The sequence below is a fragment of the Ailuropoda melanoleuca genome, chromosome 5 (genome assembly GCF_002007445.2).
Source record: "Ailuropoda melanoleuca isolate Jingjing chromosome 5, ASM200744v2, whole genome shotgun sequence".
Classification (NCBI taxonomy): Eukaryota; Metazoa; Chordata; class Mammalia; order Carnivora; family Ursidae; genus Ailuropoda; species Ailuropoda melanoleuca.
Window position 1 is genome coordinate 111,068,253 of NC_048222.1, and position 25,914 is coordinate 111,094,166.

General features: G+C 42.5%; 1 protein-coding gene across 1 annotated transcript in view; it reads left to right on the forward strand.

The window, feature by feature from the left end:
- FREM3 (FRAS1 related extracellular matrix 3) overlaps positions 1–25,649 on the forward strand; it is a 98,968-nt gene extending 73,319 nt beyond the window's left edge. Inside the window, 4 exon segments of the mRNA XM_002916232.3 lie at positions 10,530–10,781; positions 22,717–22,866; positions 25,410–25,611; positions 25,613–25,649. Coding sequence (XP_002916278.3) covers positions 10,530–10,781; positions 22,717–22,866; positions 25,410–25,611; positions 25,613–25,649 — 641 coding nt within the window.
- The last annotated feature ends 265 nt before the right edge of the window (positions 25,650–25,914 follow it).

Below are 25,914 nucleotides of genomic sequence, written 5' to 3' on the forward strand. Positions count from 1 at the left end.
TTTTTTTAAAGATTTTATTTATTTATTCGACAGAGATAGAGACAGCCAGCGAGAGAGGGAACACAAGCAGGGGGAGTGGGAGAGGAAGAGGCAGGCTCATAGCAGAGGAGCCTGATGTGGGGCTCGATCCCGTAACGCCGGGACCACGCCCTGAGCTGAAGGCAGACGCTTAACCACTGTGCCACCCAGGCGCCCCCAGAATAAGATTCTTAGGCAGGACTGTGGGGCCGCGGCGAGAAGCTGGGTGGTGAGCCGAGCGCTTGAGGAGGACTGGAGCCTGCGTCAGTCCTGGTTCGTGCCCTGTCACCCGACCACCTTGCAATCACGTGCAGGTGGCCTAATTCTGCTGCAGCTGGACGATAAAATTTCACTGGAAACGGGGATAAAAATGTATGTTGTGACTACCTCATAAAGTTGCTTGAGAGTCACGTGAGACATTTTATGTGAAAATAGTTTATATATGCTGGTGGAAAATATAAATAAGGGATTCTTACTTGTAATAGTCCGCATTTCATCTAAGAAACAAGGTGAAATAGTCTGTATGTGCTACTCGGGCTCTTCTCCCTCCCCACCCCCAACAATAAAAAATGCCCCCTAACCATGGGTCCAGGGGTCCTTACACCTCAAAACAACATCTTATTCTTTCTGACCTCTCTACTTATACAGTCAAAATGTAGCTGTCCTCTGTCCAGTCTCTCAAGGTCGCATTTTTTCACTCATTAGAACTATGCAATAGACAAAAACGATGGACCTGTAAGAAGACCATACAAAGAGAAGAAGCAGCAGCTATAAAAGTAAACTACATTTTTCTACACTCACACCAATATTTCACCGCCCACCCCAGATGCGTGCAGGTTTTTCCCATACCAAGCAATTCTGCAATTTCTGCCCACACCAGCTGGGTGTCCTAAAATTCAATTCTGATGCCATCTACCTGGAGATAACACAGACCCTACAGGGTAAGGGCTCTACCCCACAAGACCACCTCCACTTCTGATACCTATCCCAAGTTTAGGTTGTCACTCTGTGTCTGACCTACTGGAGGTTCCCACTTCCCCTTTCTGGGTTTGATAATTTTCTAGAATAGCCTACAGAACTCAGGAAACCATTTACTTACTAGATTACAGGTTTGTTATAAAGAATACAGCTCAGGGACAATCAGATGGAAAAAATGCATAGGCAAGGTATGTGGAAAGGGGCACAGAGCTCCCTTGTCCTCTCTGGGCATGTCCCTTTCCCAGCACCTAGAGGTGTTCAGCAACCCGGAAGCTTTCTGAACCCCTTTGGTTAGGGTTTTTTTCTGAAGGCCTCTGTTACATAGGCATGGTTGATTAAATCATTGGCCATTGGTGATTAAATCATCCCCCAGCTCCTCTCCCCTCCCTGAAGGTTAGGGAGTGGGGCTGAAAATCCCAGCCCTCTAATCACTGGTTGGTTTCCCAGGCAACCGTTGTCCCATCCCCAGTGCTATCTAGGAGCCCCCACCACCAGTCCTCTCATTAGCATGCAAAAAGACGTATCACTTCAAGGATTCTAAGGGCTTAAGGAGCTTGTGTGCCAGAAAACAGGGACAGAAACCAAATATATATTACTTATAATATCACAGGCTAATTGATTCAGAGCTCAGTATAGCTAGGGGGTCAGCCACCCTCACTTGGCATTTGGCAGAGACTCAAAGGCAGGCAAAGGAGTGGAATGCTTTATAATGGAAAAAAGGGAAGGTGTACCCTGATGGGAGCCTGTTGGCAAAGGAAGCTGGAAGCCTATGTGGTTGATTGGCGAAGTATGTTTGGCTTTCTCTGGTTGGTCCTACATTGGAAGCCAGGGCAAAAATTAGAGAAGCTGAAAGTTATTAAGTCCTGACCATTTGAAGCCACACGTCACAGAGGTAGTGGTTTCACTTCCTTGACTTGTTGCTGCAGATGGTGGGTCAGATTTCTATTTTTATGTATGGTCTGACCACGCTCTGTTCACTTATGCAAGATCTCCAATCTGTGCTCACACTTGCTAAACAACCAACAACGCGCAGCACGGCCCCTGCAGTTAAGGATCATCTCCCCGATCTAGTCATAGTGCCAAGGTTGAGGGAGGGAACGAGAATAAGTTCTCCTCTGCTCTGAGGACAAGGACTTCCGGCAGTAAGCAGGTAATTTATATTGAGATTTTTCAAAGCCAACTACAAGGACAAGGTCTTTCGCACATCTTCGAGATCTTCACGTTTGTGTTTGACTTTATGTCCAGAGATAAACTACCCTGTTCTTTAAAGCCTCTTCTTTAACTAAGACTCTGCTCTTGAAGGCATCAGGCACTGCCAGCTACAGGTAACTTAGATTTCCACCTGGGGCTAGCCCGCGCAGGAAGTGAAAAGCAAGGAGAAGAAATTCCAAGGCGAGGAAGTCCTTGAGGTCTTCCTCGCCAGGTGATCCCTGGAAGGATGTGCTTTGCTCTCTCTTCCAAGTCCACACTGGGCTCTAGTTAAGTATTAGAGTGAATGAGAGCCTGGGCATGCAGGGGAGGGGCTGGAGCTGGGTGGAGAAGCTGACGGAGAACCTGCGCTCCTTCTCTGCTCCAGGCTTCCAGCTGGGCTTCTTCCGATATCAGTAGCATAGTCTCTGTCCACACCCACACTGTCTGGAAGACAAGGAGTCTAGAGTTTACCAGCTGTGAATGGGAGAAATGAGGTGGTAAATAGCCCAACTTGGAAGATCAGTTGCTATTGCTAAACTGGAAAGGACCACCAAGGTCTGCCCGCCCCTCTGCTTCTGGAAAGAGCCTCACTGTAGAAGGATCAGCAGAACAAACTAGGAAGTTCAGAAGATTGGGCAATGAGTCAGTTAGGATAAAGAGATGCCTCTGCCCCACCTGGGAGAAGCGACACCCAGATCGAGCTTCCCATAGAACTGCCCAACGGGACCCAACTTCCGATAAGGTCTCCAGGGGCAAGAGTGATATTCCCAGAAAATTCCCCACTTAGCTGGCATACAACTCAGATGGCTCAGTACCTGAGTCTTGACCCACACAAAAGACAGTTCGCACGCTTTCAGTAAAAATAAAAAATTAAAATAAATTTAAAAAGTCTAACAGGGCCCGCCAGGGTCCTTCCCTGGAGCACGAAGCACGGCGTTCATGGTCAAGCCTGATTCTTGCTCACCTCTGTGGACTCGCAAGAAACCGAGAACTTGTAAATCGTGTACGCACATTTGAGCGTCACTGCGGTATTTATCCTCACCTAATCCCCGCAGATACCTAAAAATCTCAGCTGGTGAAAGTTTAATTTGGTTGTTTAAAGATTTATTTGTTTGTTCTTTAGAGAGAAAGAGAGAATGGGGGAGGGGCAGAGGGGGAGAGAGAGAGAGAGTCTTAAGCAGACTCCCCACTGAGTGCAGAGCCCAATGGGGGCTCAATCTCACAACCCCAAGATCATGACCTGAGCTGAAACCAAGAGTCAGACTCTTAACGGACTGTGCCACCCAGGCACCCCTTAATTTGATTATTTAAACCTCTATGGAATTCTTATTAAAATAAATCTTTCCAGTTCTTATTTTCATGAGTAAAATAAGCATAAGCTGTATGAACAGTTGAATGGAAAGCAAACTCATGCTTTGTACATTATAGTAATTCACAAATACTGAGTGCACATTACACCCACAGGTAGGTGAGAGGAGTGACTAGCTTTATGTGGTGCTTTGCTGGGGATGTCAAAGTCCCACCAATAACGTTTCAGTCAGCTGTGGCATTGCCTGTCCTTGCTACCTGCCTATAATGTCCATCAACTGTATTCTCAGGCAATGACATGGGGGCATTGTATTTAAAAAAAAAAAATGTTGGGGAGAAGAAGAGCTGGAGGAATTAACCCCCTCAATGACTAAGAACTATTACTCTACCGAAATGTTTTAAGCTCAAGGATACCTTGGGAATGGATGTGTGCAAATTAGTTCTTGGCCCTGTTTTATTCGTAAGAAGGATGTCGTTCATCTTTTTCTTCTCAATAGTCACTTCCTTGTTAGGAAACAGCTCTTATTGGACAAAAACAGCCAATGAAGAGCAAACCACAGAACCTAAAACCAACAGTCCAGGAATGGTACTGATTCATCCTGTGGTTTTGGTCAGACCCAGGTCAAGGAGGTTGAGGTTTTTAAATGATCGACTTTACCCATTTGCAAAGGACTGTGTGGTGACCCACAAGCCATGGCCCAGCCCCACTTCTCCGACTGGCCTGTTTCTCCGGGTCATGTTAAGGAGGAGGTAGAAAGCAGATTATTCTTTTTTTTTTAAATAATTTTTTATTATGTTAGTCACCATACGGTACATCCTTAGTTTTTGTTTTTGGTTTTTTTTTCACCTGTTTATGTTTATTTTTTTATAATAATTTTTTATTGTTATTTTAGTCACCATTATTCTGAGCAGGTTCCAAGCACATCCAAACAGAAGACTTTCTCCTTTTTTTTTCCTTAAAAAAAATTCTGTGTCTATTTATTTGGTTATAAGAGTATTTATAGGTTATAGAACTGACACCTTGCATCTCAGAGGGGTCCTTGGATCATCTGGAAGTTCCTTGACTTCAGGCTTGCTGAGGGCAAACTCCTTCAGGTTTTTGTCGGTATACGTGTTTATTTCAACCTCAGTCTTGCAATTCTAGGTTGGCAGTTATTTTCTCCCAGCATTTTGAAGTTCCAGCATCTTCCAGCTTCCACTGTTGATGTAAAAAAGCCTGCCCATGGTCTAAAGTCATCTTTGCAGTGATCGGTCTTTTCTATGCATTCAAGATCTCATATTTGTGTGACTGAATCTGTGGAAGATCCGAGGGCTTTATTTGAGGAGGCTTTCTTCCAAGGAGGATTTGTGTTGCTTCTTCCAGGATTTAAGAGCAATGCTGACCCAGAAACACTTCTGCTCCCCCCGTATCCCAGGCTTAATTGCAGAGTTTAGATTCTGCTCCCTGGTGGAGCTGTAGACCCAGGGCACAGCGTCCCCTGCAGGGCTGATGCTGCCCTTGCTCTCAGGGTGACACCGCTTCGAAGTGGAATTCCCTTCTCTAGCTTTATGGCATTTGGTGTTTAGGGCTTTTAGGATATTGTTTTTGTTTCATTCTGACCCTGGATGATTTTCCTTATTCCTATGAGCACAGAAAAGCCAGAATAAATTTCTTCTACATGTTTTGTAGTGGGAGAGCACCCCAGAATACCTAATCAGACAAACTACTGGGAACAGACGTCCCAAAGACTCTTCTAGACAGTGCTCCCATGCCGCTGTAGCTCGTCATTCTCCACCCTTCCTTTCTCTCCACTTGCTCCCCCACCTGTCCCAGTCACAGACGCTCCTGGGCATCACATGAGCTGTGCCTGGGGTTTCTGACAAGGACCTTCTCCAACCAAGAGTTAAATGCTGCGCTTTTAAAGAGAGGTGATTTCCTGTCTTGCTGCCCTGTTAAAAATCTATACTAAAGGAAATTTGTATGTTTAAAAGAATTTATAATTAAGTAATATAATAAGTTAATGTGGGAAAGTAAAAGATGCCCCATCAGGAGACAGGTCTTTGACTCATGGACAAGTGACTGGGGCATTCTCTGCCTCAATTTTCTCACTGAGAAAATGCCCTCGCCACCTCATGAAGTTATCAAATACCATAATACAGTGATTCAATTGCCGTTTAGTATAGTTTCTTGATACGGCTTTCTCTGACTTTAAGTATGATCTAGGATCTTTATAAAGCAAATGTGCTATGTAGCCACAGAAACGGAGTCATATATACTCTCTGTAAAGAGACAAGTATTTTTTTAAATAACTTCATAGATTCTCAGACTCCAAGTATTTTTTTAAATAACTTCATAGATTCTCAGACTCCCAGGGAAAATCTATGCCATCATCCTCGTGGCTGCAGCGGCATGCTGGACCCAGCTAGAAACGGAGGGTAGGAGTCAGGTGTGCACATTGTCCTCCCAAATCTAGGCTCTGACTTCACACTGACAGTGAAACTGGCTGGTGGGAATATCTACGTGGCAAAAATCAGCAAAGACTACAGATCAGGGTTTTTGGGTGTTTTGCTTATTTGGAGAGCCAGTTGTTAGACTTTACCAGCAAAACTTCATGCCGGTGGGTGGAGGGGAGAGGGTGGTTCTTAGGTTAGTATGAAATAAATCTTCGGGTCTAACCTTAATTTTGGAGAATTAAACATTACTCACCAAGACAGTCCATCCTGCCTCCTAATCTACGTCTGCAAACAACAAGGGACGTATTACACGAGACTTCTCTAATGCTGCTTGCAAAACTGCCCAAGTACAACCACTGGCTTGTGGCCCTAGAAGACTTGAGCCCAGTTGCTAAAGCATCTTTTTGAAAACAACCTGGAACACCATTCGTACTCCTTGGACATGCTTCCCTATTACATAAGAGATATTGCAGACCGTTGCCAAGGCCCTGTTCTTATACCTCAGGTTATATTTAATGTTTTCAGGACAGAATTTTCTGTCTCAATTCCTGGGAATCTTAACTTGCTTTTTATTTAAACTTAAATAAATTCATTGTTTTTCCGAAGTAAAAGTTCCAGAATCCTAGGAAGGATGGGTCATTTAGATAAACTGAAATTTTTTAATTGAGATATAAATTAGACTCTTCTCTATCAACACTAGGTGTTTCAAAAAATTTTGCTAGGGGACCAGGCTCGGTCGGTTGAGCAGCAGACTCTGGATTTCGGCTCAGGTCGTGATCTCAAGGTCCTGGGATCCAGCCCCAGGGTCAGGCTCCGTGCTTAGCGGGGAGTCTGCTTGAGGTTCTCTCTCTCCCTCTGCCCCCTGCCACTGCATCCACACACACACACTCTCTCTCTCTCTTTCTCTGTCTCTCTAAGAATAAATAAATAAATCTTTAAAAAAAAAACTTGCTAAAAAAACTTGTTAAAATGTATTGTTTTACTTTTTGTTTTAGTAGAGTTCCACAGCCAAATGATTTTCAAGAATTATATTTCAATCTTTCACTGAACACAGAAAGCTACTTAATTAAATGAATGTCTAGTTCACCAAGTGGATCAGTCAGCTGAAAAAATTGATCAGAAAAGGGAAAAATCCCAGGGCGCCTGGGTGGCTCAGTCATTAAGCATCTGCCTTCAGCTCAGGGGGTGATTCCAGAGTCCTGGGATCGAGCCCTGCATCAGGCTTCCTGCTCCGCTGGGAGACTGCTTCTTCCTCTCCCACTCCGCCTGCTTGTGTTCCCTCTCTCACTGGCTGTCTCTATCTCTGTCAAATAAATAAATAAAATCTTAAAAAAAAAAGAAGGGAAAAATCCCAATCACTTTTGTTTTATGAACTATAATAAATCATTATTTGACCATTCACTAGATGAAATATATTGTGAAAGAGATTTAATAAAGATAGCATTGGACACTTACTACGCGAGTCCAGTGTGTATCTGCTTTTGGTATGTATCCTGAGGAGCTAGATGTGAGGTCTCTGATAAGGTCGTTTTCTCACATGGGCTGTCATATCAACATTCTGCATGTCAGATGACTAGGGGAAAGAAAAAAGGATATTCTCACATACAATCCCTTCTAAACTTTGCACTCTTAGAAAAGCATCCCAAAGGTTGTTTGATATCTCATCAGATTATTGTAAGAGTTTAGGACCTTTTTCCCATTTTGTGTGTGTATCCTGAAGCATAAATCGTCTCCCCAACAGAGCGTCTCATCGTGTCCCATGAGCGTTCTGTATTGGAACCACTTACCTCTCCGTCCAGCTGGGGAGTGCCTCTCTCTAGCCCTTGTTGATGGCTCTGTCTCTGAAACCCTAGGGGCCAACCTCTCCTTCCTCACTTGGCTCAGAGAGCTTTTCAATGCAGAGATTTTGCAGGACTGAAGCGGGAGGGGATGTCAGAAAGGAATAAATTTCAAAGCACAGGCTGGCACTAGAACCGGGCTAGCTTCCCCAGCAAATGCTCATCCCCCCTGTAGCTACCCATATCTGGCAGTGTCTGCCCTCTGCCTTTGTAAACAAGCTTTACTCTCATCAATCCCTCCAACTCTCACCTTTTTTTAGGTTCCCAGAATAACAAAACAGTCCATTTGTTACTACCTGATAATTCTAAAATTTGTTCTGTTGAAAAATCATCCTGAAACATTTTGTGAGTTAGTGCCCCTCTGTGCAAAACCTAGGAGGTCAATTTGGAAAGCATTTTCATTTTTTAACAAGCTGTATGTATATAGGCAACACACACTCATAAATATCAACTTGTTTTTATACTGATTCCCATTAGCAAGAAGACAGTGGACATTGCTGTTAGCCCACATGGATGCATATACCATAGCTATAAGCAAGAGAGACCCTTGACTAGTGTGTCAGTTCAGAAGTTCACTGTCATAGCCCCACTGCTTCTCATTAAGGAAAGCTGTGGTGGGAAATATTTAGGCTTTTCAAAAATGGCTTATTTAATAAATTGAGCATTTTACACAGTCTTTGTTCTACCTAAATCTGGTCGGCTTAAATCATTTAAATTACTGTGACTGCCTTTTACTCTTTTAGCTCTCATTCTGTGTGTTGCTATTTTTTTAATACTGCAAAAAAAAAAAATGCACTGACTTGAACTGTTGGTGGGGATTATAAGATGGTACAGCTGTTGTGGAAGACAATACAGAGGTTGCTCAAAATATTAAAATTAAAACTGCTATATGGTCCAGCAATCCCACTTCTGGGTATATATCCAAAGAAAGTAAAAGCAAAGTTGAAGAGATATTTGCACACCCTTTTTCATAGCAACAGTATTCAAATAGCCAAGGCGAAGCAACCCAAGTATTCATGGACAAAAGGATAGATAAACAAAATGTGGTTCATACATACAATAGACTATCATTCAGCCTTAAACAAGAAGAAAATCCCATCACAGGCTACAACATGGATGAACCTTGAGGACATTGTGCTAAATGAAACAAGCCAGTCACAAAAAAGACAAATACTGTATAATTCTTTTTTTTAATTTTTTTTAAGATTTTATTTATTTATTTGACAGAGAGAGAGACAGCCAGCGAGAGAGGGAACACAAGCAGGGGGAGTGGGAGAGGAAGAAGCAGGCTTCCCGTGGAGGAGCCCGATGTGGGGCTCGATCCCAGGACCATGGGATCATGCCCTGAGCCGAAGGCAGACACTTAACGACTGAGCCCCCCAGGGGCCCCAGATACTGTATAATTCTGCTAACATGAAGTACCTAGAGCTAATGAATTCGTGGTGGTTACCAGAGACTGGGGACGGGCTTGGGGGGAGGAAGTGGAGAGTTGTTATTATTTAATGAACATAGAGTTTCCATTTTTCAAGATGAAAAAGGTTCTGGATATCTATCGCACAATAACGTGATTAGACAACACTACTGACATGTACACTAAAAACGGTTAAGATGGTAAATTTTGGATTATATTTCTTTTGCCATAATAAAAACATTGCACTAACTCCCAGGAATCCTACTTCTAAATATTTACTAAGGAGAAATAAGATTATATACCCACTCAAAGACCTGTACTAGAATATTCGTGGCAACATTTTTCAGAATAGCTAAAAACTGAAAACAACCCAAATTATCAACTGGTAAATGGGAAAAACAAATTGTGGTATAGCCATACAATGGAGAATACTATTCAGCAATACAAAGGGGGGAAAAAAACCCTGATGAATTTCGAAAGCATTGTGCTAAATGAGAGGAATCAGACACAGAAGACTAAGTGTATATTTCATGTATATGAAATTTTCATAAAGGCAAGTAAATGTGTAGTGACAGAAGACAGATCAGTGGTTCCCAGGGCTGGGAGACAGGGAAGGAAAGGGATTGCAAAGGGTATAGCTCAACTTCTCGGGGTGGATAAAAATGTTCACTGTTACGCTTGTGGTCATGGTTACGTGACTGTAAACATTTGTCAAAACTCATCAAATGGTGTGTTTAGATTTGTGAATGTTAATGTATGTAAATCATTATAATAAAATTTAAGACACACTACATCTAAACTGAAATCTTCCCATCAGTCCCGTACTTCTAGTAAAATAACAAGTAATTTTGTGGCTGCATTTGGTGCCATGCAAAGACCTCTAGTTGGGCGTGGGAGTCAGGTTGTGCGGCTGCTGCTGGCAGCTCTGCCCCCGGGGGAAGGTAGGGCAGGAAACGTCTGCACCGCGACCACGGCATGGATTCTCTGGTCCCCATCTCTCTGCACTTCAGTTTCCCCATCTGTGTCATGGACAAATTAAGCTAAACCCAGGCCTGGTATCTTACGATCCTTCAGTTTATTTAGCGCCTAATCCAAACAGACCTTATTCAATATATACCCTGTTTAGAGACCACTAACTGTGAATCGTGTCAAAATGCCATGGTCTGCTCTGAAAGCTTCTAATTACAATATGAATATCTGGGACTGTCAAAGAGAAGTGCGATTTATGATTCATATAGCATTGTGCTCAAAGCTATTACCCCAAAACAGTTTGAAGAACCAGTGGGGAATAGGCTTCCTACTTAGAATTCCATTTCTTCTCACCTTCTCTGTTCCATCTCATATTCCTATAGGTTCTGCCACAGGCTCCATTCCTTCAACAGCATTATCTTTCTCTGACTACGTCTCACGTCCAGAAGATCGCACCAGCCTCCTCCACTTTGACAAGGATGAGGCTGAGAAGAACTGCCGGGTCTTGATCATCGATGACTCCCTTTATGAAGAGGAGGAATCCTTTAGTGTTTCACTGAGCCTGCCCGTGGGAGGGCGACTGGGAGCCCAGTTCCCCACCACCAGGGTGGTTATCCTGGCTGATCACGGTGATGGTAAGTCCATTTCCTGTTTTCAACTCTTAGCAGTAACTGCCTTCTTACACTGTCCTTCAACAGTTGAAAGACAAATCTCCCTTAAATTATCTATTGAAGGACTATTTGGGGTCCTTCTTTCTCCAAAAGCTGGGAGTGGCTTGTCAAATACATAGATATCACCAACACCAAAATAACAATTCAGGGAGATAAAATATTTGTGTATGGCTTAACTGAACAACAACAACAACAACAACAACAATAGCCCAAAGAAATGACCTAAGACTTTAAATAAGCCGAGAAGAAGACCAAAGTTAAATATCTGATTCCCCAAACAGGACTGCCCACAGGGACCCTCATCTTAGTAGCACAAGGCGGGGGTAGAGGGGGGTTTTGCCCACAGCAGAAGGTACGTGAGTCTTCAGATGGTACAAGGGTCCCATGGAGCGCCCATGTGTAGACATCCAGACTTCTCTTCCTACCCCTGTGTGGCAGGAAATTTGACTCCAATTCCTAGGGAGCCCGGCTGAAATTCAGCCAAAGAAGAGGGGGGCTCCCCACTCCTCAACACCAACCACACCCCCCAGATGTGATAAGTAGTATCAAGCCCAATATGATTTTCTGAGGTCTCCATTGCCCTTTCTACAAGAGGCACTTTCAAAAAAGAAAATGTGGGTCAAGCCAGGGGCAGGATAAGACTAGTTTATTACTAGTCTTGCTGCTTCATCTCTGAAATGTGCCTCTGTCGGGATTTGCATGGCCACGAGTTGCCGTGTTCAGATCTAGACAAGATTAGACTGGCTGCTACCACAGACCCAAAATTAGGGTGACTGCTTTATAACTACACACAGAGCTTCCATGACTCCGAGAGCTGTGCCAAGAGATAAACACAGAGCCAGGGCTGGAGAATGCACACAATCTCTAGCTGGTATGGCAGATGAGCTCCATGTTCTGGGTGACATGAGGATGTTCTAGCAACCATAGAACAAAGGAAGATATGAGTGAGATTAAAGTGGGTTTATTTATTCGCCAATGTTGCGCCCTGTGGACAAAATCTCAGAGTTGTAGAATAGACCCATTTTGCTCCAATAAAAAGAAAAAAAATCACCTGCCTTCAGCTCAGGTCAAGATTCCAGAGTCCTGGGAATCCCTGCTCAGCGGGGAGCCTGCTTCTCTCCCCCTCCCCTGGCTGGTGCTTTCCCTCCCTCTCTCTTTCTCTCTCTTGCACACTCTCTCTCTCAAATAAATAAATAAAATCTTTAAGAAAGAAAGAAAGAAAGAAAAGAAAGAAAAAATCATTATAGACTAAGTTCCATTCCAAACTGTATTTTCACAAGTATCAAAAGCTAAAAATAAGTATAGACCCTGAGTCTAGGTTTCCTTCGTTGTGAACTTTCCTTTTCAAATATGCCCCCGTTAGAATTAAGAGAATGACCATTTTTCTTCAGATACGTGTATGAATTTTCACTGTATGGGAATTTAGAATTTGTATCATCTTCTCTACTGAACCAAAGAGTTATTAGGAAGTGTCTACTAAGAATATCAATATTGGGGGCGCCTGGGTAGCACAGTCATTAAGCGTCTGCCTTCGGCTCAGGGCGTGATCCCGGCGTTCCGGGATCGAGTCCCACATCGGGCTCCTCCGCTGGGAGACTGTTTCTTCTTCTCCCACTCCCCCTGCTTGTGTTCCCTCTCTCGTTGGCTGTCTATCTCTGTCACATAAATAAATAAAATCTTTATAAAAAAAAAGAATATCAATATTGATTATCTAATTTTTCTGGAAAGAGAAATGTTATTCATAGTCTTATATATAAATTATCCGTTGTCTTCTGAACAGAAGGAAAATCTGAGTAAATTTAACCGTTTGAGAGTCCTGAAAAATCTGATACCTCAAGTCTATTTGATAAATATGAAGAGTCAGTAAAAATAGGAACAGTCTGAACGAGTGATAATACGGTGTTCCATGGTTTTGAGGCCAAGTGAAAGATTAGATTCTTTTTAATATCAGGGCTATGATTGGGATTATAGCTAGAGCTCCTAACTCTTACTGAGAGGTAGGGAGAGTGTGCTGGACTGAGTTCCAGAGACTGAGGAGTTCAGTGCAGAATGCGAAGAGAAAGGGGGGTACCTCTTAGATTATTCTACATACTTTTTTTCTTAGTAGCTCTTTCCTTTTATAACCAATTTGCAGTTTTCTCTGGTGAGGAGGAATTCACATGAAAAGGTTGAACTCTGTAAAGATAAACCTTCAAATTCCTTTTCCTTTCGCTAGGATACCTTTCCCCATAGCCAGGAAGAGTGAGGTTAGTACAATCTTTCTCTTTCTCTGCTGGACCTTGTTCTTGCTCCAAGTACACAAGAAAAAAAAAGTGGGAGGAAAAAGAGAATCAGGAAGTGGAATGCCAGAGTGAGGAAAGCTTGAACTGGGAACCTGGAGACTTGGATCCACTACCACTCCAGGTGACCTTGGACAGGTGGGGCTATCTGGGGCTCCATTTCCCAGTTCCGAAAATAAGGAGGTTTAAATGGGTGATCTCTAGGGACCCTTCCCTCTCTAGAATTTGATGGTTCTTGAAGTCATTTTAAGATGAAGGCTTTAGTTAATTAGCTCATACCCGTAAAATGAAGTATCCTGTAGAAGATTTGAGTATTTTTTAAATAAAATTTTGTCACAAACTTAAAAATGTGTGTTAAAAAGTCAGATAAAGAACAGAGCTAATCACTGAACGTGAATGGTCTTATGATTCAAGCTGTCCATTTTGTCTTCTATTTCTTCAAGTTTTCCCCGGGATAAATAAATTCCTATTGTTTGACTCATGCTATTTTTTTCCTGCTTGGGTTCTAGAAGACCCCCAAAATAAAGCTATATGGTTTTCCATGCTTTAACATTTTCTAAGCATATAATGAGTTACACTTCGATAAGGAAGCACTTTACAGTCTCACCCACATATTTAGGAAGAATTATTTCTTAAAAATCGTCCTAAAAAACTAAAGCAAAAGTAAAGAACAAGATTTTTTGACCTTCAATGATTCTCTTTTTTCCCAATAAAAAGTATGTTTCCTGCAACCTCTTTACCTAACACTTTCTAAGAATTTATCAAAAAACCAGCGTGTCCCCTAAAACTACAAACACCAGAGAGGGTCATAAATGATTCAGCAGACATCAGAGCTAAACAAGAAAATTCACGGGACCCGGCATGGACTACAACTTTGTTGGTGTGCTCAAAACTGAGTTTACTCTTGGAACCACCTCACAGAAGAACTTGGACAGAGCTTCCTAACCCAAATGCTAGTTTGTACAATAAGAAATGAATGGCTGTCAAGGGGTTGGACATTCAAGTCCATTGGTCAGTGTGGTAGGTGGAATAATGGCCCCCAAATGAATCCATGTCCTAATCCCTAAAATTCATGATGTGTTTCCTTACTTGAGAAAGACTGTAGATGGGATGAAATTGAGGATCCTGAGATGGATAGATTGGCCTGGATCATCCAAATAGCCCCAATACAATCACAAAGGTCCTTATAAGAGAGAGACAGGAGGATCAGTGAGAGAAAGAAGTGATGATGGAGCCACAGATAGTCAGTGCCTTCTTCATTAATTCTCTCCATATCCTGGTAATCCGCTTTGGCTACGCTTTTCTCTGTCTTTGACTGTGTTGTTTATATTTCAAGTAACAAACTTACATCTTTAAGTCATGATGGTCACCGATACAATAGACTGACTAATCAAATTCCAGAAGCGAAAGCCAGAAATGCCAGAGAGGAATTTCGTTAGTGCCACAGCATTATATGAACCACAGAGTCCTTATGTGAACAACAGAGTAAGATGAATGAAGTGGGACTAACCTGTAGGGGTAACTGTACATGGCAGTGTTGCCAGGTGAACAGGGGAGACCCCGGGCCCTGAGGCTTAGACCCAGCCAGTCCCAACGATGTTGCTGAAGGCAGTTGGTCTTATCAAGGACACAACACAAGGGATGAGCAACACAAGCAGGAAAGTTTATTAAGGCAAAATTACACTCTCGAGATGTGAGAACAGGCAAGGGAGAGAGACAGAGACAGAGAGGCAGAGAGAGATAGACGCCCCAAGGCTTGGATTTCTATCTTTTACTGACAATTGTTAACAAGGGGGGTGGACTATTCATTACTTGGGGTGGGGATTTCTGAGAGAAGGGTTTCAGGCCTTGCCTTCCTTATTTGGTCAGGGATTTCCAGCCTGCCTTGGTAGCCATCTTGGGCCTGTCTGGGTTGATCTGACTTCCTGTGGCTTTGTTTTGGAGTGCTGCCAGGACTGGCCTGACTCTCCCAAAAGCTGGGCAGGGCTTCCTCTTTCTGGCCTCCAGGCATTTTGTTAGAACCTAACAGCCTTTAAAGGAATGTACAAAAGTAAATACAAGTCTTAAAATCTATTTCTTGAAGAAATATTTTCTCTTTGAGCACTGACATATCCCCACTTACTTTTTACTTTAAAACTAGTAATTTTAAATCTCCCCATGTTTAGAACAGAGAAATGGTGAAACTCCCAACACCAAATATAAAAAGAAAAGGCAAAAAAAAAAAAATAGAGCAAAAAGGGAAGAAAATTAACACAAAGTCCAGTATATGATACAGTTGTTAACTTGCAGTATTGTTTGAAATGATTTTAGTAGATTCTTAAGTAATTCATTCATTCAAGAAACATTCACAGTGGCCAACTGGGCGTTGAGTATAGGACCACAAAGTCAAATAAGGTCTTTCTCCTGCTTCTGTCACATCTGACTTGATCTCTAATTAGGCTGTTCTCAAACTCATGAAGGCTTTCAAAAGGGGGGAAAAAATCATGTGCAAAAATAATGGTGGAAGATTTTCAGTTCAGTATAAACAATCTTAATTACTACCCGTTTTTCTGAGCAAATCACTGTTAATAATTGTTGAATCCAGGAAACTTGTGTTCAGATCCTATAACATTTATTGAAGATTGAACACTTTGCTAAGCTTAAAAACCCCCAACACCCACTCGTTAGCATATCCTCTTCTTAAAGGAGATTCTACTCTGGCAGCGACCTTATAAGCAGGAAATTGTTTGAGAAGTGGGAGATCTCAGCAACGCCCTCAAGCCACAGAACCACCTCTACCCCCCGGGGCCAATACTGCCAAGGGTCCTGGACCCTCAAGGTCCATGGTCTGAATACTCTTTCTTTGAACACAGCTGAAGATGGGCAGCCCATTCTTTCTTCTTCTGGCTGCTGTCTCTTTTCCAGGTTCCACCCAGAGTGAACTTCAGCTGAATCAGTTTTGCTGCAGATGTGACCACTCTGATCCAGCCCCCCTCTCCTGAGGCGGCACAGTCACATTCCCTGTAGCCCAAGACTGACTCTCCTGACGAAGGGCCCCAAAACATCCCAATCTCCACGGTCAGAATGAATGGTCTTTCAGAAAAGGTGTTGTGTAAATTTCTAAAGTGTGACTTCCTCTCCTTTCAGGTCCCCAGCAGGTGCTCATTTAGCGCTGCCCTGGAATGACTACTGTGGGTACTATTTCTGCTTTAGTCACTAGACCAAAGATACCCAGAGATTTTGCCATTCATGGTGCTAATGGTTCCTTTGGTGCTATTTCATCTTCTCCTTGAGAAAACAATCCTCGGTGATTATTAGCATACCAACCACACGATTATAATCTTTTGAATTATTGCTGTGAAACAATAATTCCTCTAACTCAGTTTTTTAAGCATTAAACTTGTATCAGACCCTAATGTGCAGGGTATCTCAGGTGGTCGTATAGTTGTCATTTCAGTCAGGACTAAAAACAAGTGTCATACAAAATTGACGATTTGGGAAAATATGGAGGAAAGGGCATGCTCATTTTCTAGGGTTACGATTCTGTATGTAATTGGCCACAGCCCGGGCCCTCGTTAAGTACCGATAGTGCTTTCTTTATTCAGACACGGTACGTCCAGCATCTTGTTGCAAAAGCACGTTTTCGTTTAAGCCAGCTGGTGGCACAGTATCCAGCAATCTAAAGATGTACTCAAGTAAGTCGAAGGAAAACTCTTTTTTCTAGTTACATTGGCATGAAATGGGTTTGTTTTTTGGTTGGTTGGTTTGGGGTTTTTTAGATAATTTTTTTAACTGAAATATAGTTGACACCCAACGTTACATTGGCTTCACACCACAGAGACAACTCTGTATGTCGTTAGTTCATCACCAGCGTGGCTACCATCGGTCAGCGCGCACGGCCGTCTCAAGTCCAATGACGATATTCCCTGTGCTGTACCTTTTCAGGGATGAAATGTTTTCATTCTCTTTAGCTAGATTCTGCGAAATGTCTTGCTTCCTTAAACAGAGATCAAATATCCCCTTGTCAAATGGGTCACCTACAGGAATACCTTTGGAAAGGCAACTACCATGGAGCGATGCTAAGAAAAGAAATCGTATAGAAGCAGAGCCTAACCAGCCAAGGTCCTGGCCCTACTCTGCCACGGGAACCCTTATAAGAAACATCAGCAACATGAGGGTAGACACCACGGACTCTGGCCAATAAGTGTTAGCTGAATGCTCAACAGGCTTCCTAGGCATTCACTGGGCTTTGGACCCTCGCTTCCAGGGGCTGTACCAGGGGCAAGAGGAAAGTGAGGACACTCGTTCATCAGCAAATTGTGTCTGTTTATATATAAACACTTATAAGCAGGTTTCCACTTTTCAACCGAGGGTGTTTCTTTCCATTTTTAGCACGTGCTTTGAAAACTTATAATCTCCTCCCAAAATAGAATTGATGTCTAATTTTATAGAAGGCTGTTAGTTTTGTCCTGAGGCAATAAGATTTGTATAACATGCACAAAATTTACCTATAAAGATAGCCAGCCTGATTAGTATCTTTGTCATTAAATGGGTATGTAACAGAATAATGACAGATTTAAGAAAACATTGTAGGGGCGCCTGGGTGGCACAGCGGTTAAGCATCTGCCTTCGGCTCAGGGCGTGATCCTGGCGTTATGGGATCGAGCCCCACATCAGGCTCCTCCGCTATAAGCCTGCTTCTTCCTCTCCCACTCCCCCTGCTTGTGTTTCCTCTCTCGCTGGCTGTCTCTATCTCTGTCAAATAAATGAATAAAATCTTAAAAAAAAAAAGAAAAAGAAAAAAAGAAAACATTGTAAAGAAAAATGGCACATAAACCAAGTGTCATTTTGGGGAAATCAGCACATCCAACTTTTTTTTTTATGTGGTTAATACTGTTGTATGGACCAAGATAAACTTCAACACATAAATGTTTTTAAAACTTGAAAGACATATTGTGGTGCTGTAAAACCAGGAAACCATTGGGAAGAAAGAGTAGCGCTATGGTTTATAGGGCTAGTCATATAACGATCCAATTGTCACAGGCTTCACAAGTAGAAGAAAATTTATTTCCATTCTTATTCTTAAACTTGGGTGCCATAGTTCACTTTTTGCAGCTTAAAGTTTCACAAGATGTGTTTTGGTTATTTTGCACTGATTGCCACTGTTGGATTTGAACATCTTTCTGGATCTGCTTGCTGCATTTGACCTTGTGACCACTCGTTATTCTCACTACTGTGCTCTTGATTTCCCCAGTTCTAGTCCTCTTTTGCCATCAGTCCTTCCCTTCCTTCCTTCCCCCTCCCTTCCCTCCCTCCCTCCCTCCCTCCTTCCCTCCCCCTTTCCTTCCTCCCTCCTTCCTTCTTCATTCCTTCCTTCCTTTTCTTCTTTTTGTCTCTCTTTTGAACTGTTTCCCTTCTGCCAGTCTCCCTAAGGGTTGATACCCCCACTACATTTCTCTTTATTCACCCATATGGATGATTATATCATCTATTACAGGATTGACTCCAACTTATGTGCTTAACACTCTCAAATCTTACCTCCAGCCCTGATCTGATTCTTGAACTCCAGCCTTTCTAGACCTAACTACTTGGTTATCCCATCAGATGCCATCACCTTGCCCTCTCTTATCCCCCAATAGAGACTATTTCCTCTCCTATATTCCCAACTAAGTTATTGACAGTCCCACTCCCACATCCCCAGGGCATCCTAGAAACCCCCAACATCCAGTCTCCATGTGCTGCTCGGGACACTTAACACATTCATCTCCCACTGCAACCCTAATACTAGTGCATAGTTCAAACCATGCTCACGTCTCACGTGCATAATTGCAGTAGCGTCCTAATTGACAGCCTTAACTCTTCCTTAAATCTGTGGCTCACGCTGAAGTTAGACAGATGTACAGAAACAACAACAGTAACAACAACAAAACCAACCACTTTCCACCGCTTAAAATTGGTTCCCACAGGCTATAAAGTCTAAAAAGTAAAGACCCATACTTCAAATGGATCCAAGTCCCTGCCATATGTGGCTTGTACCTTCCTCCCTAACTCATTCCCAACAACCCTTTACTCTCATCTCATACATCTCTGAGAAGCAAATGCTTATATTTCTCCCCAGACACTGGGCTTCTTCAGTCTTCTATGCCTTTTTCCATATTAGCCATTCTGGAACATCCCTCCCATTGGTCCATTCTCGTTCATCTCTCAGATCTGGCACAGCTTTATTTCTCCCAGTACTCCTCCTCTGAGCCTTGAGGCTGGTGCCTTCTTTTGTCAAAGCACTCATGTGTTAGCTGATTGAAATTGGTGTGGCTGCCGTCTCATACCAAAAACACCTCAATGACAAAGAATGCGTATTCCTCTACAGCCCCAGTAGCTCCTGCAATGCTTAGAGCACAGAGAGGCTGCAGTAGGTGTTCAACTGAACAACAAAACAAAATTGAACTTGACTACATGAATTCTTTCATATTAAAGAACAAATATTGACTCGTAGGCATCAACTCTTTCTTTTCTAAGAATTCAGGAATCATTTTAAATATGTTATTCTAGAATTTTTCTGGAGATAAAGCTGATCAATTTGCTTCTAGATGTTATTTTCTTTTCTGAGGCAATTGAAAAAAAAACATTTTCCTATCTCCCACCTTTTGACATCTATCCTATCCTCACAGTTTACCAATAGTGTTTCTGTCACTTCATCTGCAAGTCCCTTTTGGATCTCGTCATGAAATTTCTCTGAATCTGGACATTGAATTAATTTTAAGTGATGGTCATATCTCTTTTGAGAGCTTCACTTCCCAACTTGTCATATTCCTTTTTCCTATTTCCATTTAAAGAGCATTCTCTTTGAAAGGAGATAAAAACACATCTGTGGCTGTGGAATCAATTTCATGTAAGTAGGACGTGGTCAAAGCATCATACTCTTGTAACTGCCCCCCCCCCCACCTTACGGATTACTGCCACTGTCTCAGTTCTTTAGACAGAGCGAGGCCAAGAGGACTAGAGATTCTGCCGGGCATCATAGAGGAGCTGTTTCCTCTATTTCAACAAATCCCCTGATGCTCGATACACAATGCATCTCGGAAGAGTTGCCTGATTTTTCCTCTGAGCGACACCATCCTCCCCTTACGTCATGTATCTGACTATATTCATAGACACTTGGTCCATTTTTTTCTCTGTACAGTGGCTTAAGTGACCCAAATGTGTTTTCCCTTTCTTACTTCTTGCCCTTCCTTGATACCGTACAGAATAAGTTCTGTGCTAAAAAATCAGATCACTTTGTCCCAACTTTTTTTTAAAAGAAAACCTTTGTAATAAGTTCAAAATATATCAGAAGTGAGTTAAAATTATCCATTTGACAAATTCTTGAGTACTTTTTATATACTAGCCCCTGTGTCACTAAGGGTGTGAAGACACTTGGACTATGGCACTGACCTTGAGAAGTTTGTATGGTTCTAAGAAAAATACAGAACAATGTGTGAGCTTGTTAGCTTTCACATTTAAACTTTTCTCAGAACTCATAAATCGGGAGAAGGGGTTCTAAGGAGACCATTTGGGAAGTAAGGAGTGTCATATGCAATATGGAGGACACGGTGAATGCAGGTCTGGCTTTACCTGGAACATCACAACGTAGGAGACAAGCTGGTTGGCTGCTCTGATGGATGAGCAAAAAACAGAGGCTACATCAGGATTAGGCAGTATTCCTAGAGGTTACCAAGGCACTGGTGGCAGGAGAGTTGCCATGGACCAAATGTGAGCCTTTCACGCAAGAGAGAACCAGAGTGAATTTAGGTCTTGGCTGAAAGCGCCATCTAGAGGGCTGAACAATCCCCAGCAGAAGCATCGCCAATGCTAATGGGTTGAGGGAGGATTAAAGTGACCAGCAAGGATAGAGAGACAGCATTCTCATCAAGGGAACAGCAGATGAGAAGTATCCAACTCTGGGAGTGAGGGGTCTCCACAGAAGATACCAAAGTGCCCATGAGAAACAGAATCCGTTTTCTTCCATCAGCTAAGACCAGAGAGTGTGTTCACCAGGATAACACCCACTAAGAAAAAACATCCCCGCTCCTCTTGCCTCTCCTCCCTCTTTCCTGTCCCGAGCTCGGAAGTATCAGGAACATTCATCAGCAGCAATGGTGGGATGGTGTGAAAGGTCTAGGCAAGAAGAAACGAGAGGATGCCTCCCTTCTCTGCCCCCTTCTCTGAGTGCAGGCCTCCCACCTGTGGGACACCTGAGGTCAGCCAATAGCAAGTGTGGCCCATCATAGCAAGTATAGAGCTATTCAAAATGTTAGGAAGCATGGGGTAAAGAACGTCTGATTTCTTGAAAGAGTTATATATGGCTTCCCAAAGCAGGTTACTCTCAATCACAGCCTTAAAGAATGAGTAGAAATGTATGAAATTGGGACTTTGGGAAGAGAGTTCCAGCTCAGAGAACATACCAGCAACAATGGTGTGTTGGGTACATGGTGAGCTGTTTGGTGCAACAGGGCACAGGGCCAGTTGTGGTGCCCACTGATTCCAGAAAAAAATGGACTCCAGTCAGATAAGGAGACGTCGTGTATATCATAGTAAAACTTTCAGTGAAACTTTCCTCAGCATTAAGAGATCTACTAACATACAGCCTGAGCAAATAATACTTATAAACTTGATTTCTACCTTCCAGATTTTTACATTTAACTCAGATGTGCTTCTGTATTGCATTATGCTTGCAAAGGTGTCGTCTCTACGATGTTAATCGTCCATTTACCATCTCAGGGGTCATTCCTCCGTGGTGGAGCTGCTTCCTGGTGTTTACAGGTTTTTGCCTCCAGATTTCACAGTCTAAACAAACATTCATTTCAAATCTCTTCATGGCAGCACACCTAGTATAACAGCTAGACCTTGTGCAAACTTTAAATAGTCGGCTAAGTTCATAGTCTACTTTCTCAAACACAGAGAACTAGCTAGAAGCAGGCGTACCCGTAAAAATCCCAACTTTCCCATTGTCAGACTTTTCCTCCATTCAGGAGATGTATGTTACTCTTTCACCTGCCACCCCCCCCCCAAAGTCTGACGCCCACTCTGGCTTCCTTCAACCTTCTCTTTCTAGGGAGCCCCTTCTCTGCCTCCAGGGGAGCGTTTCTGGCATCTCAGCTGATGGGACCCTGACTCCCCCCAGGATTTCTGTCCAACCCTGTGATCAACAAATATCGTGAGAAAAAAAACAGCAGCAGTCCCCGAATTCAGAACCCTGGTTGGACTGTCCCCCAACACAAAGAGAAATTTCTCCTGAGAAAAAGCCTTCTCAATTCCCCACCATCTTTTCCCAAATAATAACTGACTTGTCTGAGTTACAGCTAGCTGGCCGGTTTTCCCCAATGGGGAAATTTCTTCATACGACAGAAATCTCTTGAGACAGAAAAATGAATAGAATTCTTACTGATCTTATCTCACTGCACCTCCTGGAGTCAGATTTGTGACGTGGTTTGTGTGTGTGTGTGTGTGTGTGTGTGTGTGTGTGTGTATTTTGTTCTCTCCTCGAGCCTGTGGGATCTGTCAAGTCGGATGGTTGTGACAAGCACCCAGGATTACAGGAGCCCACAGGAGAGTTGGCGTGGAGGGCCCAAGTATTCTTAGCTTGTCCTTCGATGCCTCCCTAGAGCCCACCCTCCACTTTGGGGATGCCGAGTACCATGTCGAGGAAAGTGCTGGCTCCGTGGAGATCTGTGTCTGGAGGACAGGCCCTGACCTTTCCCAAGCGTCGTCTGTCACTGTGCGCTCCAGGAAGACAGAGCCAGCAGGAGCAGAAGGTGAGAGGGCCATTTAAAAATTATATCATTATCAAGATGTACGTATGGGGTGGCGTCTAGTCTGTCAAGTGTGGTATGCCTGGTCTTTGTTGATAGACTCTGATTTTAAGTTTCTCCTACCTGAGCACATAAATGGTCTGCATATGTAATAACTTCTGCTGTTTATAAAATAAATAGACTATTCAAACAGCAACCTTTATGAGTCATTCATTACCCCCTGGCTTGTCATGGACCCAAATTAATTTTCCAAAGTTCAGAATATTTGTAGATACTGTAAACTGCTCATAAACAGTATTTTAGACCAAGGTAGCCCTTTAATGGCTGAGCAAGGCCCATCTCCTGGGAAAATCCAGGCCCCTGTTAGACCCGAGAAGGAGAGAAGGTTTGCACTCGGACTCAGGCATTTTCCTTGGCTTCAAGCAGCATGTCCTCGTGTCCCACCTTTGCCTCTCTTGATATGGACAATCAAGGCCTGGTCGTAAGAGGAGTTAGACAGTTCTGAGTAACACTTCCTCTGGGGAGCCTATCAGCTGCTTTACCAAAAAATAAATCCCAAAAGCAGAAGAATTCAACAGGAAAAGAAGGGGAAATTTCCACCTACGTCGATAGCCATAGTTTCTCGTTTGCCCCCTACAACCTTTGAATCTTCTGGGTTCTGGGCGATCAGTTAGTTCAGGACCAGCATCATCTATATCCAAGACAGTGAGAATTTTTGAAGAGAAAAGCACGAATCCTGCCAGTAAAACCCAGCAACATAAAAGCCTATACTAACTAACAAGGCATAAAGAGAGTAAAATAGGCATTTGCCTCTGAAAACGTAAACTCAGTTTCAGCATGTAGCCAGAAGTTAAGGGATATAAAGACAGCCAATTGGGTTTAGAGCACAGCGCTTGCTCTTGGAAGAATTCCCAGATTATAACCCACCAGTGAATATATCATAGCATATGGTACATGAAACTAGTAATGTGCTTAGAAGTTGTTTTTTTTGGGGGGGGGGTTGCTTTTTTTTTTCTTTTCTTTCTTTTTCTTAATTTTCAGAGGTCATCTTTTACTCTCTTTTTCTGGAAATGAAAATAAATAGACTGATTGGCTCATTGGGTTATTTGGCTTGTAGTTGGGAAAATAAATCCAAATTCATTTCGATAAATTCCCTTGTGCACAAGTGATGAGCCTTCTGCTAGCTCTCAGGTAGGGGATGGACTAAGAGAAGTGATGAGTCTGCTCAGCGTGGTTAATTCACAATAACAATTATGCATCTGTGGTTACCTGTATCATTATAACTTGTCACATAATCTTTATAATTTCTTTTTGCTACATGCCTACTATTTGCCAGTCTTCATGCTAGAATCCTTGCTGTATTATCTCTAATCTTCTCAGCACCCTTGTAAAATAACAATAATTATCCCCATTTTGCAGTTAAAGAAACTGAGACTCAAGGAGGTTAAATAGTTTGTACAAGTAAGCAATGGACTCAAGATCCAAAAAACAGTGCGGAAGATCCCTTACTCTCCTCCCTTGGCACTTTTCAGTGTAATCTTGTTTTGTTTTTCTTAACATAATTATTTAAAGGCTTTTAAAAAAAATTTTTTTGTGGGTGCCTGGGTGACTCAATTGGTTAAACATTTGACTTTGGCTCAGGTCAAGATCTCAGGGTCCTAGGATCCAGCCCTGCATCAGGCTCTATGCTGGGCTTGGAGTCTGCTTGTCCCTTTCCCTCAGTGCATCTCTGGCAGGAATGTTTGCAGAGATGACACTGTGTTCTCATTGGAGTCTATCAAATGGCACAGTTTTCATTTATCCATCAGTGGTGGTAGTAACTTTGATCTCTTGGTTAGGTTGGTATCTGCCAGGTTTCTCCACAATAAAGTTGTTTCTTCCTTTGCAATTAGTAAGTATTTTATGGAGAGATACCTTGAGACAATATAAATATTCTGTTCGTCGGTTTATTAACATATTTATTTATATAACTGAAGGTTTTCTCTTTTATTCCATTGGTTACAATTTATTGCTGTCATTACAATTGATGACTTTTTAAATAAATAGTAAAGAAGCTATTGGGTCAAGTGACCCAACTCACAAAATAATTAATAACTCAGGAAGTAGGCAGAAACTCCATGCCTTAGTAAAACCAACCTGAATGTGGTAAGATTAACCAAGTATCTGACAAAGGCAAATGAGTGAAACCTAATGAAAATAAAATTCATGATAGTGACCTTAACAATTAAACATTTTAAAGGTAAATTTCTTTATTACCAATTGAAGTTGCCTTCAGAGAGCCTTCAGTCTATCTGTGAGCTTTCTGTGGAAGTGCTTGCAAGGTGATGCCCTGATTAGGACGGCCGTGGTCATGGATGAGTGACTATCATGGTATTTGGTAGAATATGGAAACTTCCCCTTTCTGGGCTTCGAGCCCACAAAATATGATTCTGAGGGTGCTGTGTACATAGGAGAATGCTGTCTTTCTCTGAAGGAAACTTCTTCTGAAGGAAAACTTCTGACAATGAATCCTACAGTCTCATTCTTGACTTTTCCTTTCCCACTAGTTGGAATAGATTATGTTGGCATCAACCGACATCTGGCCTTTGCTCCGGGAGTGCATAAGCAGATATTCCAAGTGATGATCCTTGATGACCTGGGACAGCCCATCCTGGAGGGTCCAGAGAGGTTTGAATTAGTTCTCCAGAGGCCAGTGGGTGCAGTGCTTGGAGAACCACATAAAACCACCATTTTCATCAACGACACCATCTGACTGTAAGCAGTGGGCTTGTAGTTCATTTGATTGAAAGACTTTAAGGACTTAAACACCCAGAAGACGTCTCAGAATGAAACTGTACATATTTAGAGCTTAGCAACTCTGGGATTTCGATGATATTGTACTGTCATTGGTGTTATATATATATATTCTGGTGATATATGCAAATATAGTTTATGTGACTGTGTGGATATCTAGAGAGAGACACACAAATACAAAGAAAGGATTGAGCCCAGAAAGGATTAGACTGCACCCTTGTTTTCCTTTTCCTATTTTCTTTACTTTGTTTCTAAAGC